The sequence below is a fragment of the Carassius auratus genome, chromosome 6 (genome assembly GCF_003368295.1).
Source record: "Carassius auratus strain Wakin chromosome 6, ASM336829v1, whole genome shotgun sequence".
Taxonomy (NCBI): Eukaryota; Metazoa; Chordata; class Actinopteri; order Cypriniformes; family Cyprinidae; genus Carassius; species Carassius auratus.
The window spans coordinates 4,598,459-4,612,658 of record NC_039248.1 but is presented as its reverse complement, the minus strand read 5'-3'; the positions used below and the strand labels follow the sequence as shown (position 1 = coordinate 4,612,658).

The window sequence follows — 14,200 nt, the reverse complement described above, 5'->3', positions numbered from 1 at the left end:
TGTTCTCAATAGTAGGGTTGATGCACCTCAACTGGCAGCATGTGAAAAAATTACAGATGTCTTTTACATCAAGTTAAGATGCACAGGTTTTATTAGTCTGTTGGGAGGATAACAGTGTTTTACAGTGTACGGACTGCTACGACCAGTGCTTCTAAGAAAGAAGGCATGACAAGAAGGTTACTGATTTTAAAAGTTTGTATGGTTTGTAGATATATAAAGTTTAGTATGAGGACATTACTAGCAAGTAAATGTGATATGCTTGAGCTCAAATGCATGTTCCTGAAAAATCATCAAGACTTTTGAATGGACGGAAATTCTGACCACAAACCCAACACAGATAATCCACTAATTTCTTTGGTTTTGGCTTTGCCTTTGTTAGAATAAGCTACCGCTTTGTTTCACATCATTCTATTGTCCTAGTATTGTTGATTTATCCATCTCTAAACATAACATAAAAAGTGAATTGTGGTTGATTGTTTGACCTGTTAGCCAGATGCCTCCTCATTTAATTCAGGCTAGAGTAAGCTTTAAAGTGGACCAGACGGCATGCCAATAGTCAACAGTCTGACTCTGTGAAACTACTCAAAAACCTAGTGAATTATGAAGTGCACGATGCTTTAAATCTAGTTGTAGACTGATAGAAGCATCTGGTTAATCCCTTTTTACTGTAGTATTTTTGCTCTCCACAGATTATTTTCTGATGCCTGGCCAAAACACTCTCTAATTAAAATGTATTCAGCAATACCAGTAACATCTTCAGCTGTCAACAGTGCGGTCACAGAAAAAAATGGCTGTGCCACTGAAGGAGACACAGAACTGTCTTCATTTTCCTACAAGTATCATTTGGTAATAGTTCTGGCATTTAACTGGTGATTCGTCTTCAGTGGAGAAGCCATTAGTGTTATTTTAAAGACATTAGTGTTCCTGGGAGGGACAGCACTTCGTGTCTTGTCTCCAGTGTCCGTCAGCGAAACTAAAGCTGACCACCAATCTCTGCACTTCTCAGTCTGGAACACATTGTTGAACACTATTACTGAATCCAGTTTTTACTAAAGAAAAAAAAGGATACAGAAATAGTGGGATATATAAGTTTAAATGTTGATTGTCCTTGAAGTAAATAAGCAGTTAACACTCAGTTTATAATCCACAATGATCTGTCATTCAGAAAAGTGGGACTTTTAAAAATGTTCTGATGGATTTTGATCATAAATCACAGCTCTTTTATAAGCTAACATATAATGAAACATGTCATCCAGTACTAGAGCCTTGCTATTTCCTGACAGCCACATTGTAGTGATTGTTTTTACGTGACTTCTAGCTACACCAAGCTGGTCATTTATGGTCAGCAGCTGGTCAAAGCTGATTTAGATGATGGATCAGCAAGACTTCAAGCTTGTTTTGCCATAGATGACCTGGTAGACCTTCCTCAAGACCACTGTGCACCAGGAACAAACAATCTACTATGTTCCAAACACCTTGCCCACCTCAAGCTGATTTTTTTTTTTCAGTGGGGATCTAATTTGAAAAAATGTTAATTTATAAATAGCAGACTGTAGTTTCAGTTGCAGCAAATTCATTATCTAAAAACTAAACCATCCGGCCCACCTTAGTCAAGTGTTCCACAAACTGTCCTGCTCTCACAGTCCACCTTAAAATCAGTTTACATGCAGTAAATAAAAAGTAAATGCATAAAAAACTGTCAATTGACTTTAAAAAGTAAAATTGGATAAATAAAAGTTTTCAATTAGCTGAATAACTAATATAATAATGTCATTATAAAAAAAAGTTAATACCTTTAATACAAAAGTGTAACAAATATTAATAAAAACGTTTAGTGGTTTAATAATGAACATCAATGATAATAATTTTTTAAATAGCAAATAAATAATTAAAAGATTAAAAAATATATCCATTATGTTTATAGAATTTATTAAAATATGCTGCACTGTCACACTAATAAAGTGTCACAAGTTATGTCACAAACTACTATTGCATAGTCCACCTTAACCAAATCAGTAAACAAATAAAACTGGAATAAAAATTAAACTGAAAATAAACAGAAAAACTAAAATAATAATTGCATTATTCATTAAATTAATACAAATTTAATGAATTAATAATGAGCATTAAAATGAAAATTTATTTAAATTTAAATATTTAAAATAAAACTTAACTATCTTTTGAAAAATAAAAAATTAAGGTGTCAGTGGTATCATTGTCTGCATGTGAAAGCTTTGTGTGTGCTTACGTGTGCTGACGCACCATTGACAGGCAATAGAGCATTGCTGCAGAGGTTCAAAGGACTGCTGGACACATCATGGTCCGAGAGTCCAGACTTGTAATGCGCCTGTTTGTCTCGCGTCTTGGCAGCCGCCGGTTGCGGTACAGGGGGAGAGCGACAGGACTGATAAAAAGCGCGTCTGCCCGGAGGGGTGGAGAGGAGGGCAGAGACAGGCAGAGGGCAGGACTGGCAGGGTGCGGCTGCTTCAGTAGCATCTGAGCTCGGGTCACTTCCATTTCCATCTCGACTGAGAGCCGCGCGCCACAGCGCAGTAGTCAAACAGCCGAGCCGGGAGCCAGAAACCGCTGCGGGACGCGCGCTCTGACCGCGGCTCTGCGCAACCAGGACCCGCCTGCAGACGATTCTAAACGCGCATGCCAAGATAAACGGAACTTCTCTATTTATTCCCCCTGTCTCCGCTTGGACTGAGAGAAAGCGAGTTTTACAGACCTGAGAGGAGGACCGAGGAGCTGGCACCAGCCTCGCCGCCTGAGGAACCCTAGGTTTGCCGGGGTGTCTTTCCGTGCGTAAAAGGATGGTGAGCGCCAGGTGTCCTAATAGACTGGTCCTCCTCCCCCTCCGGTGATCTTGCGCGGGGACTGAAGCTGAGATTGGGGGGAGGAGGGTCGCTTTACCATCATCTTCAACATCTTTGACACTCCATCTTTTGGAGTGCCCGCTGGCACCGGTTGGCATGAGACTCTCCACAGCGGCGGCGCTCCTCACCGGCTTCATCTTGGCTTTCTCGCCGGCGTACGACAGCTGTGGACCGGGCAGAGGTTACGGCAAGAGACGGACTCCGAGGAAACTCACGCCTCTCGCCTATAAGCAGTTCAGTCCAAACGTTGCCGAAAAAACGCTGGGAGCCAGTGGGAGATATGAGGGGAAGATAACCCGCAACTCCGAGCGCTTTAAAGAGCTCACGCCCAACTACAACCCAGACATCATCTTCAAGGATGAGGAGAACACAGGTGCGGACCGCATGATGACGCAGGTGAGGCAGACACTCGCGGAAATGTTTCATCAGAGCAAGTCGGTCGGCCAAGTGTTAATTTATTACTTATTACTTGAGATTTCTATCCAAAAGGATTAGCATTATACTCTCAGAAAAAAAGGGGTATAACATTCTTGACCGGTGTAGCTTTCCTTCTTCTGGTGAACATAGAAGAAATGTCCATTCAGAAGAATTCAACTGTAACCAAACGTTTGTTTTTGTGTCTTCATTTGTGTTCTGCCAAGGAAAGAAAGTCTTGCAAGTTTGGCCAATCAGGTTTGAACCTGCAACACTTACAAACCCAGATCTTGAAGATACTACACCATGCTTCATGCAGTACTGTTAAACTCCTACTGTTTAATTTTATAGTAAAGCTACCTTTTCAAGATCAAGTGCATTAGTTCAGGGTAGTACTGTCACTAAAAATGTAGTGGACATCAGTAAATGTAGCCATCCTTGAGATAATTCAGAAAATTTAATAAAGAAGGTCTGTTTAAAATTGAATCCAAACTGACTTCTGTGATGAAGGGTCTTTATCAGTGGCATGAGTGAGGCTTGAACCAACAACCCTAAGTTTCCATTCCCGATCTTCAACATAGACGGTACTACAATATTTTCATTGCTGTTATTTGATTTATCATACAGTGTGCTTTGTATTTGCACAATAAACCAGTTGCCATACTGTAAAAAGTGTAGTGGAGATCAATAATTGTCAGGCATTTGTTTTCGAATTATCTTGAGATAGTTCTGAAAATATGCAAATTATTGTATAGTTGAGACTTTCATCCAAAGTGAACTTAGAGATAGACCACCTGGAATAGCAAGTGATTTAGAGTCAGTAGTATGTGGAGTTTATGGCTCCATCACTGTGGGGTTCAAATCTACACCCCAAGTCACCTTCCCAGACCATTTTCAATGTGGACCCTTTGTTCAAGTCACTTTTTTTAATCTGTCTCATAAATGAAAAATGGTTGTGACCGCTGATGCATGTGGGTACAGAGACCACTTCTTTTTCTCTCTCTCTCTCTCTCTCTCTCTCTCTCTCTCTCTCTCTCTCTCTCTCTCTCTCTCACTCACTGAAAAGTGAAAATCCTTGAGTTCATTCAAGGTTTCAGGTCTTTCAGTCTTCATAACAGAGTATATGGGGGCAGATAGGACACAGTAGTCGTCAGGTTATTTTATAACCACATATTTGAACTTTCTCCCATGGGGCTCTTGCTCAATTTATGTGAATGAATGAATGCAAAAGGGGTGACTTTCAATAAAGTGGAAGGGAAAGGAAACCTGAAACGGTTAATTAAAACAGTGCTGTCACTGTTTTAAGCACGATTGGAAAAGAAAACATTGAAACAGCTCTTGTAGATTGAGCATGACCTGTGACTGTTTTAATGTTTACCCGTATCCTTAAACATGACTGCTTGTGATTCACGGCGTACACCCCCTTTTCAAACTGTAAGATATTTTTTACAACGTTGATGTGGTACCGAGTGGAATTTATTTGACTCCAATCTCCCCCTCACCTAAAAGTATTTATATCAGCTCTTTTCCCCTGAATGCCCACATGTTAATATCCAGGAGAGCCACGTGGGAATGAGGAGGGGCTCGTAGATCTTTCCCCGTCTTTACCTGTCACCTCTCCGGCGAGCGCCGCGCTCGTTTACCTGACCTTCGCGCGATTTATGAGGGCCAAACTGCGGCGACTGCTGGAGACAACCTCTGGTCTGTTTTTCCTTTTTATTCTGTGTTATTTTTTTGTTTGTTTTTGTGGCATACATGTGTAAAAATAGTCGGCTTCACATGCATTTAAGCCTTAATTACACATATTTTTCTCCACCTTATTTTTGATTCAGTGGCTAGTGTCCCCGGTGCTCTCATACAGACGCAAGTGTTCAGGGCCCCGCGCCGTCGGTGCGCGTGTTTGTGTAGCCCGCGGTTAGTGTGAAGGCTCACCTCCTGAAAACCCGTCGATCTCCGCTTTGAAAGCAAAACTAACAGAGTTCACAGACTGATTTATGAAGTCCAGTTCACTTTTGCAACCACAACGAAAAAAGCTGAAATCCACACTGCTATGTGAATAGGCATCTATTACAGCTCGCAGAGTCGCTATTCTTATAGGAGACGTGCTTGGAAAAACGTCTTCATAAATATCTATATTTGCATTCTTAAAACTAAAAACACATCCTTTTCCATTCAGATTGGTATTTCTGAAAGCATGCCAAATGCACATATTTCTAGTTAACCATAAACTACCGTTTCCTTCTGCAGGTCATCATAAACCGGTCCTACAGTTTATCGATCTTGGTCTTTTTAAGATTCACTGCAGCACTTCTAGGTTCAGGTTGTTTTAACTTTTGGAATGGGGAAGACTTGACATTTTTAAAATGTCACTTTACATGTGGAGTGGGCGAGATCCATCTAAAATGGTATTCAGTCCCCCAAATCTCACAAGGAACAGTGAGGGTTTTGTTCTTTGAAGAAAATTTACTAAGAAATGAAACTTAAGTCATTCTGGTGTTCTAAGCCCGAATGATTTTCAAAGGAGATCTATTTGAAAATGTTCACACTGCTCTATTCCATATAACGGAATCATTCTCTAGAAATTCTGGCCTTTGCTGTAGAACTCAAATCTCATTTGCTTGTCTGCGTATTCATATCCAATCAAGCATTTGGCATCTGATTTCATACCTGGTGTGCTTTGTCTTCTCCTGCAAGTTTAAATATGCACAAACGCAAATGAAATCAATAGAGTTGTTTCGTCATGACATACTTTTGTAGGCCAAGCTGGAAGTTATAGTAGCTTCACCCTGGTTTCCTTGACAAAAACCAATAGGATCTATGACCTAAAATGTATTCATCAAGATAACCTTTATAAAATAACATTTAATATCCCCAACAACCTTTGTACGTAGTCCCACTTAGCCACTTATATTAGCAACCACCTATTTCAAAACATGAAAAACTTAAAAATCACAGGGGGTATTTCTGAATTTTATGTTGTGGATTAAAAGTTGAAAATATTTTAACACAGACCATGCATTTAACCAAAAACTGCCATTGACTGATTGGTGCAATGGAACCAGAAAGTCTTTTCCAGGTTTTAGGATTCCTGGAGCAAATTTTGATCTTCACACAAAGTTATGGTTTAATTTTAGAGGACTTGAAAAAAAAAGTGCTTGAACCACATTTATGATACATTTTTGATCATTTCTTTTGAGCTTGACAGCCCCTGGTATCTGCTACCATTACATTTTCATTTATTATTTGAGAATTAGCAGTGTGAACATTCTTCAAAACATCTCCATTTGGGTACCATGGAGAAAAGCAAGCCAAGGGTTTGCATGTATACAGGTTTGCATATAAGTACGCATATTCGAGTGTGGGAGAGAGTGCATTATCATTGTTGACACTATGACTGTAGTCTAAGCATTTGCTGTACATGTTTTGGTTTCAATGAACCTTGGAGAACAGAGAAAACCAAATACACTGGCCCTGTATTTTCAAATCTCCAGCCTCTGGACTAGTCTGATAGTATCCATACAGAGACAGATCCTAATAGCACAGAGACATCGAATCACTGAACTGAGATTTAAACAGATAATCCGTAGAGCTTTGTAGAGTAGCTATTGAGTGTAAAGGTGGGTCTCCAGAAATAGATGGTTTGATGGCACAACTATGTAGTGAGGACTTAGGATGGCGACATCAAAGAATCTCTGCCGTCACTCAGTAACCAATTTGTGACCACTTAGTTGGTGGTTATCCAGTGACCTTGCATGTCTCGTGGCCTTTGGTTGAGACAGGGATTTATCAGTCCATGGGCTGAGTGTGTTTGTGCTAACCACGAATGCGTCAGTTCTACAAATGGCTGTCAGGTTTATATTTGCCATTGCTCACCGCTTTCTCACCTAGCAACTGCTTGCCACTGTTTTTTTTTTGACATGAGCCTACTAAAATCCATATTTCTTGCAGGAAATTCGCAAAGTCCAGACAATGGCCTTGTGTTCTTTCTCGCTCAGGCACGCAAAGCCTCCTTCTGTTTGTTTAATTGGTAACTTATGTATCAGAGGTCAGCATTCAGTTGGGTTTAAATGCTGTCACACTGGTCATTTATGCTACATAAACCACCAGAAAAACATATTTATATATTTCATTGTGAGACATTGTGACTGATCTATTAACTCGCTTTGTACTCATGTTATTAAGTAGCTTTTTTTCGCCAGACAATATCAAAATATTTCACTATAATCATGGTTACTGTAATATTTTACATGACTGATTTCCTTATTAGTTCACATTGAATGCATGTTAATTATTAGCCTGAAAGAACAACATAAGATGATCATAATACATTTATAAAGTTTTTAGTACGACTGTTTTTGGACATTTTTAAACAGTTTTTGATTAGATTTCATTTAAGTTTGTTAATTTTGTATTTCAAGTTAACTAAATGAAAATGAGAAATATTGCTTTGGCAACTAGCTAAAATAAAAATAAAAAAGTTAAGTAAATAATTTTTCTAATAATAATATTTACAATATTTCAGTGAATTTTTTATTTCAAGTACTGTTTTCACTCAGAAATTTCTAGTAACTTTCATAAATATTTACAAAGTAATGGATAGTAACTGAATTAAACATTACATTTTTAAAAAGAAAGACTGAGATACACAGGAGTAGAAATGATTTTCACGCAGAAATTGCTATTAAATGTCATAAGTAATTAAAAAGAAGCAGCAACTAACGCACTGAATTAAACATTACATTTGAAGTAGAAAGACTGAAATAGTATTGTCTTGTAAAACGTACTCCAATAATATTAGTTTTATTTACAATTTTGATTTTACATTAAGCATTTTCTCATTAAATATAGTTCTTTCCTAACAAATCACACATATCATATATTGCATATCATTGCTCTTTTGTTGATTTTGATTGCTTCCATCGTCCTCATTTGTAAGTTGCTTTTGATATAAGCGTCTGCTAAATGACTAAATGTAAATATATGTGATGTATATTTTACCAAAAAACTGACACTTATCACTGGTTTTATTGGCCAGTGTCACATTTATGAATTCTAGTAAGTGTTTAAGTGTTTCTCATGTGTTATTTTTTGCAGCGCTGTAAGGATAAGCTGAACTCCCTGGCCATCTCCGTGATGAACCTGTGGCCTGGTGTGCGTCTGCGTGTGACGGAGGGCTGGGATGAAGACGGCCATCACTCTGAAGAGTCTCTGCATTATGAGGGCAGGGCGGTTGACATCACTACCTCAGACCGCGACCGGAACAAGTACGCCATGCTGGCTCGTCTGGCAGTGGAAGCCGGCTTCGACTGGGTCTACTACGAATCCAAAGGCCATATACACTGCAGTGTCAAATCAGGTGAGAGCAGCTGTGTGTGTTTGTGCTGAGGTTGTGCAGGGGGAGAGAGGTCAAGTGAAAATCAGACTTCTCCTTGTAAATAAAAGGTGTGAAAGGCAAGGAAAACAAAGATGGTGGGATATTAGCAAGTTCATTTTGACTCACTTTGATAACACTCATTCCATCGCAATTAGATTAACTGAACTGAGAAAAGTGGGCATGGACTACTGTTCCAAAATTTGGGGTCAGTAAGATTTAAAAAAATAATAATAATAATTTGTAACTTTTTTTTATTAACTTTTTTGGCAAGAATGCATTAAATTGATCAAAAGTTACAGTAAATATATTTATTATGTTAAAAAATATTCTGTAAGAATACTTAAATTCAACAAAAATATTAAGACTAGAGTAATAAATTACATAAAAAATAAAATATTTACATTTTTTTAAACTTAAGATTTCACAATATTATCACAATATTAAATAAAATAGAATAAAATAAAATTGCATTTATTGACAAGTAAAACTGTTATATATATATATATATATATATATATATATATATATATATATATATATATATATATATATATATATATATATATATATATATATATATATATATATATATATATATACATATAACTGTTTTACTTGTCAATAAATGCAATTTTATTTTATTCTATTTTATTTATTAATTTATTTTTAAATCTAACCATAACTAACAAAGCTTCTCACAGACATGTAATGTGAGAAGACAAGGGCAAGAGATGGACTGTTACAGCATGTCTAAGGATACAGAAGGAATCGCATTAGATTCTTGTATCTACACACACTGTGGATTAATGAGTTATCTAATGTAGAGATCCATGTTTGAGTCATCTTTGGTTTCAGATGTCATTTCTTTGCTTCACATGATTATATTAAAAAAGCACAATCTTGCAGCACTGGGACGTCTTATGAATGCACACTTCTTTTTCTGCACCATTTCTAACATTTACTTTACCTTTCTGATTTTTCCAGCTATGCTTTACCTTGATCTTTATTTCCATGTAAGTCCACATAGGCTTCATGTAGCTTTAACATCCACATCCAACATGCTATTTGATGTTTTTCTTTTGATAAGAATTCACCAAATGGGGGAAATTCTTATATTTTGTAATTTTTGCTGTAAGCTTAACTATATAACAACAAGGTAAGATGAAAGTCATTCTCATTCATGCTTTAAGACTTCATTGCAACATAATATTGTGAAATGCATTAGCCATTAGCAGGCCCACTAACAATTGTCTGCATAAATGTTAATGTAATCTGTATGCACAGAACTCGTTCAGACACTTCCACTTCTGCATGCTAGTTTATTACATATTTTGGCCAGTGATTAAATTATAAGTATTTTTAAAGCATTGTATCATGTTTAAATTGTATTCAACAGATTGTCCTCCAAAAACAACTGAAAAATGGAGAAACAAAGTGCAGATTGCATAGTTGTTTTTTGGCTTATCTCTTATTGAGATGTGATTTACCATTTTGTTTCTTACATACATTGAAAATCATAGTAAAAACTCATTATCTGTTTCTCTGTTTTTCCCCACTATTTTCTTTCTCTTTATTTCTTTTTCTCCTGTCCTTCCTGCCCAGATCGTTATGCTAGTCAGCTATCCCTGACATGATCAGAAGGAACAGAGTTTTATAATCTTATATATATATATATATATATATATATATATATATATATATATATATATATATATATATATATATATATATATATATATATATATATATATATATATATATATATATATTGTATATCCTTATGTATATATTGCAATTTGTAAAAAAAACTTGGGAGTCTAAAGAGGCAAGATTGCTGGCAGTGCCAGTCAAGCAGAATCAGTCCACTAGAAGGCGCTCCTACACCAACGTCCCAATGATGAAGAAGTAGTCAAAGTCCCAGTTTGAGGAAGCCACACTGAACTCAACCAATCACTGAGGGAGGCACAGTAGGACCAACCAATGAACAAGGGCTTGAAGGCCAAAGGTATATCAACTAGTCAGAAGTGAAGATTAGAAACGGGCATGGGTGTTGAATCCATTCTTTATTTTTCTTAATGAAACATCTTTCTTTCTTTCTTTCTTTCTTTCTTTCTTTCTTTCTTTCTTTCTTTCTTTCTTTCTTTCTTTCTCTTCCATTCCGTCCTCACACTTTTCTTCAGAGCACTCGGTAGCAGCAAAGACGGGTGGCTGTTTTCCTGGAGGGGCTCTGGTGACGATGGAGGATGGCACTCATAGACCAATCCGAGACCTAAGAGCAGGAGACCTTGTTCTGGCCTCGATGGGAAGTGACGGGACTGGGGAGCTCGTCTACAGCAAAGTCCTTGCCTTCCTGGACCGTAGCCCAATAACTCAGAAGCACTTTTATGTGATCAGCACTGAGGATGGGGTCAGTGTCTCCTTAACGCCAGCTCATTTACTGTTTGTCTGGGTTGGAAACTGCTCCAGCGGGGACCAGCCAAAGCTTGGATCCCTCCGGACGATATTTGCCAGTGATGCCCAGCCAGGGCAGAGTTTGCTGATCGTCAGTGAAGGAGACCTCAGGAAGCGTGTTTCACGGATCGCTCAAGTGGAGGTGCGGGAGGACCGGGGTGCTTACGCCCCACTCACTGCCCATGGGACTTTGGTGGTGAATGGAGTGATGACCTCATGCTACGCTGCGGTGAATGAACCACAGCTAGCGCACTGGGCATTTGCACCTCTACGCCTGTTGTACAGCTGGACCGGACCGGATCGGATCCTTAAGAACGGCTTACACTGGTACTCTCAGGTCCTACTCCGTGTGGGAACACTACTGCTAGACTCAGAACTCTTCCACCCGTCGGCCTTAGAAGATCACCAAAGATGATGAATTGAAAATGAACTTTGAGATGAGTGAGTGGCGGGAAATGATTGAATGCTCAGGGTTTATGACTTAAAGGGTTAGTTCACCCAAAAATGATTCTCATTAATTACATGAATTACTCACCCTCATGTCGTTCCAAACCTGTAAGACCTTCATTCATCTTTGTAACACAAATTAAGATATCTTTAATGAAATCCAAGAGGTTTCTGACCTTGCATAGATAGCAACACAACTACTACATTTAATGCCTAGGAAGGTAGTTAGGACATTGTTAAAATAGTCCATGTTTAGTCCGTCAGACACAGGAGCCATTATTCTGACGTAGAACGTTCATTGTTTTTATATTCTGGTTAGAATAAGTAAGGCTGAGCAAAAAATGCAATGTCACCCTCTCCGTGAAAATCTTCAGACATGTTTATGAAGACTGTTTGATGTTTAACGTGCATCTTCCTCAGCTTGCAAACAAGGTGCAGCTCATCCGGGTTCTTCTACGTCAATAGCATCTCACGCATGCATCATGGTAGTCTCCTGAACATGCGTCGAAAGACAAGAAGTTGTTGAATAAAGGCATTATTTATGTTTTCTTTGCACACAAAAAGTATTCTCATAGCTTTATAAAATTAAGGTTGAACCACTGATGTCACATGGACATTTTAATGACGTTCTTACTACCTTTCTGGGCCTTAAATGTGGTAGCTCCATTGCTGTATGTGGAGGGTCAGAAAGCTCTCGGATTTCATCAAAAATATCTTCATTTGTGTTTTGAGGATGAACAAATGTCTTACGGGTTTGGAACGATGTGAGGGTGAATAATTAATGACTGAATTTTCATTTTTGGGTGAACTGCTATGTTAGGCAAATGTGTACCAAAAGCAGACTTTTTAATGACTAAAGGTGAAGAGTGTCATTTCTGAACAACAAGCGACACCAAGCAGAATTGCAAAAATTATTTTTAATGCCCTGATATGTAAAACCCCAAACACATGCCATGGACCCTTTTCCAAATTTCCAGGGTTCTCAGGAACGGAAACCATAAGCTTCTATGAAGTGCTGCAAGGATGACATGTTTTTGAGCTTATTTTCTTAATTAATCCAAAAGTCAGTGGAAAAAAACCTATTGGATTTTGTTGAGGGAACCAGCGTGACGTGAACTTTAAGGTTGTCCTTCAAAACTACGTCATCACTGCAGCGCTCTACACACTTACAATGATAATAACTGCATTTCTTGTAGTTGTATAAGCTCAAATAAAAATTTCACATTAAAAAAATTCCACACATAACCTTTAACGGCAAAAAAAGTACAGATTACAAACTGACCTCTTGTCTTGCTTCTTACAGAAATTGTGAGAGACCAAACATTGTCTGTGCCTTATATTTGTTCACTGTTCCAGTAATCCAGTCTCTTTCCTCATTAGATTGTCATTAGTCTTAAGATAGTCTGTTAAACTATTTTAAAAATGTTATTTCAAAAAAATTGCTTTGTGATATCATTAAGGTTATATAAGGTATTCGGGTAAAGTATTTAAAATCTATTTTTGAAATTAAACTTTATACAAATTATTTATTTTGTCTCATATTTGCTCTGTGATGGCTATGACAATTTTATTAATTATTTTTGTCATCTGTTTGATGTTTTGTCCGTGTCAATGGTCCTCAGCCTTTTTGACTCCAAATCCCCCATTTGTCCAAGACAATATTGGAAGACGCTGCTGTCTAAGCTGATTTTTTCCTCTTTATCTGTTGTAATAAAAACTGGTTTAAAAACACTCACTGGTCATTTAATTGTTCCCTGCTGGCAGAAAACGGTCAGTACAGTGTGCAAGAGGGTCAGATGGGTTTAATGTAACAGGAATCCCACCAAACATGTGATATATGACCCCACTGAATAGATAAACTCTCCTCTTACTAATGAACATGGCATTTAGGCTAGACTCATCTTTCAGATTCTCAAGAGACTAAAGCATTAGGTTAAGAATTATGACTATAGTCATAGCTTTATAGAATTATATTGTGACAGCTTTAATATTATTGACTTTTCACAATAGACCTCTTATGTTATATAATAATTGACCACTTAATGGGTTAAAAGCATCTGCTAAATAAATAAATGTAAATGCCATTTAGCATGTCACTGCAGTGACTAACTTCTGGAACGGAAAAATCCTGGTTGCATTGGATCTTATTGAAATTACTGAATTTCACCTGAGGAAATTTGCAGAACAATGGTAAATGTAACTAGCTTATTTGTTTTGTAATGCAGGGGTTTTGAATTCAGATGCCACAGACCCCCCAAAATAATAATGCTGTTGCAGGGGCTCACCATCCTAAAATAAAAAAAAGTAACTGTATATTTTCATGTATAAAGAGCTAATTTATAAAGTGAAAAAAAAAAAAACATTTTTTTACTTCTGCATGTAGTTTTGCACTGTTAGACATATTATTTAAATCCATTTTTATTCATGTCTTTATTTGAAAAAAAAAACGTATTTTTTTATTCTGTATATTATTATCTATTTTGTTTAATCATATTTTTATTTATATATTTACTTATGTTACTTTTCCCCCCACTATTTTTCTCTCAACTTTTTCAAAGAAAAAAAAAATGCTTATAATAACTTGATCGTGTTTACCTGTGCCTTTAAGAGAGCGTCTATAACAAGGAGTGAAAAT

The 14,200-nt window shown here is 37.4% G+C and overlaps 1 protein-coding gene across 1 annotated transcript; it reads left to right on the top strand.

Annotated features, from left to right (window-relative positions):
• Nucleotides 1–2,941: 2,941 nt before the first annotated feature.
• Nucleotides 2,942–12,891, top strand: LOC113091441 (indian hedgehog B protein). Its single transcript, XM_026256976.1, has 3 exons — nucleotides 2,942–3,275; nucleotides 8,388–8,649; nucleotides 10,848–12,891. Exons 1-3 carry the CDS (start codon nucleotides 2,976–2,978, stop codon nucleotides 11,531–11,533), a joined length of 1,248 nt encoding a protein of 415 aa, XP_026112761.1. The 5' UTR covers nucleotides 2,942–2,975; the 3' UTR covers nucleotides 11,534–12,891.
• The last annotated feature ends 1,309 nt before the right edge of the window (nucleotides 12,892–14,200 follow it).

What these genes read in the sequence shown, in the direction of transcription:
- LOC113091441 (XM_026256976.1), top strand. Translation starts at nt 2,976, where the DNA reads ATGAGACTCTCCACAGCGGCGGCGCTCCTCACCGGCTTCATCTTGGCT. An exon ending in CGGACCGCATGATGACGCAG is followed by an intron (nt 3,276 to 8,387) that starts GTGAGGCAGACA and finishes TATTTTTTGCAG; the next exon opens with CGCTGTAAGGATAAGCTGAA. An exon ending in ACACTGCAGTGTCAAATCAG is followed by an intron (nt 8,650 to 10,847) that starts GTGAGAGCAGCT and finishes ACTTTTCTTCAG; the next exon opens with AGCACTCGGTAGCAGCAAAG.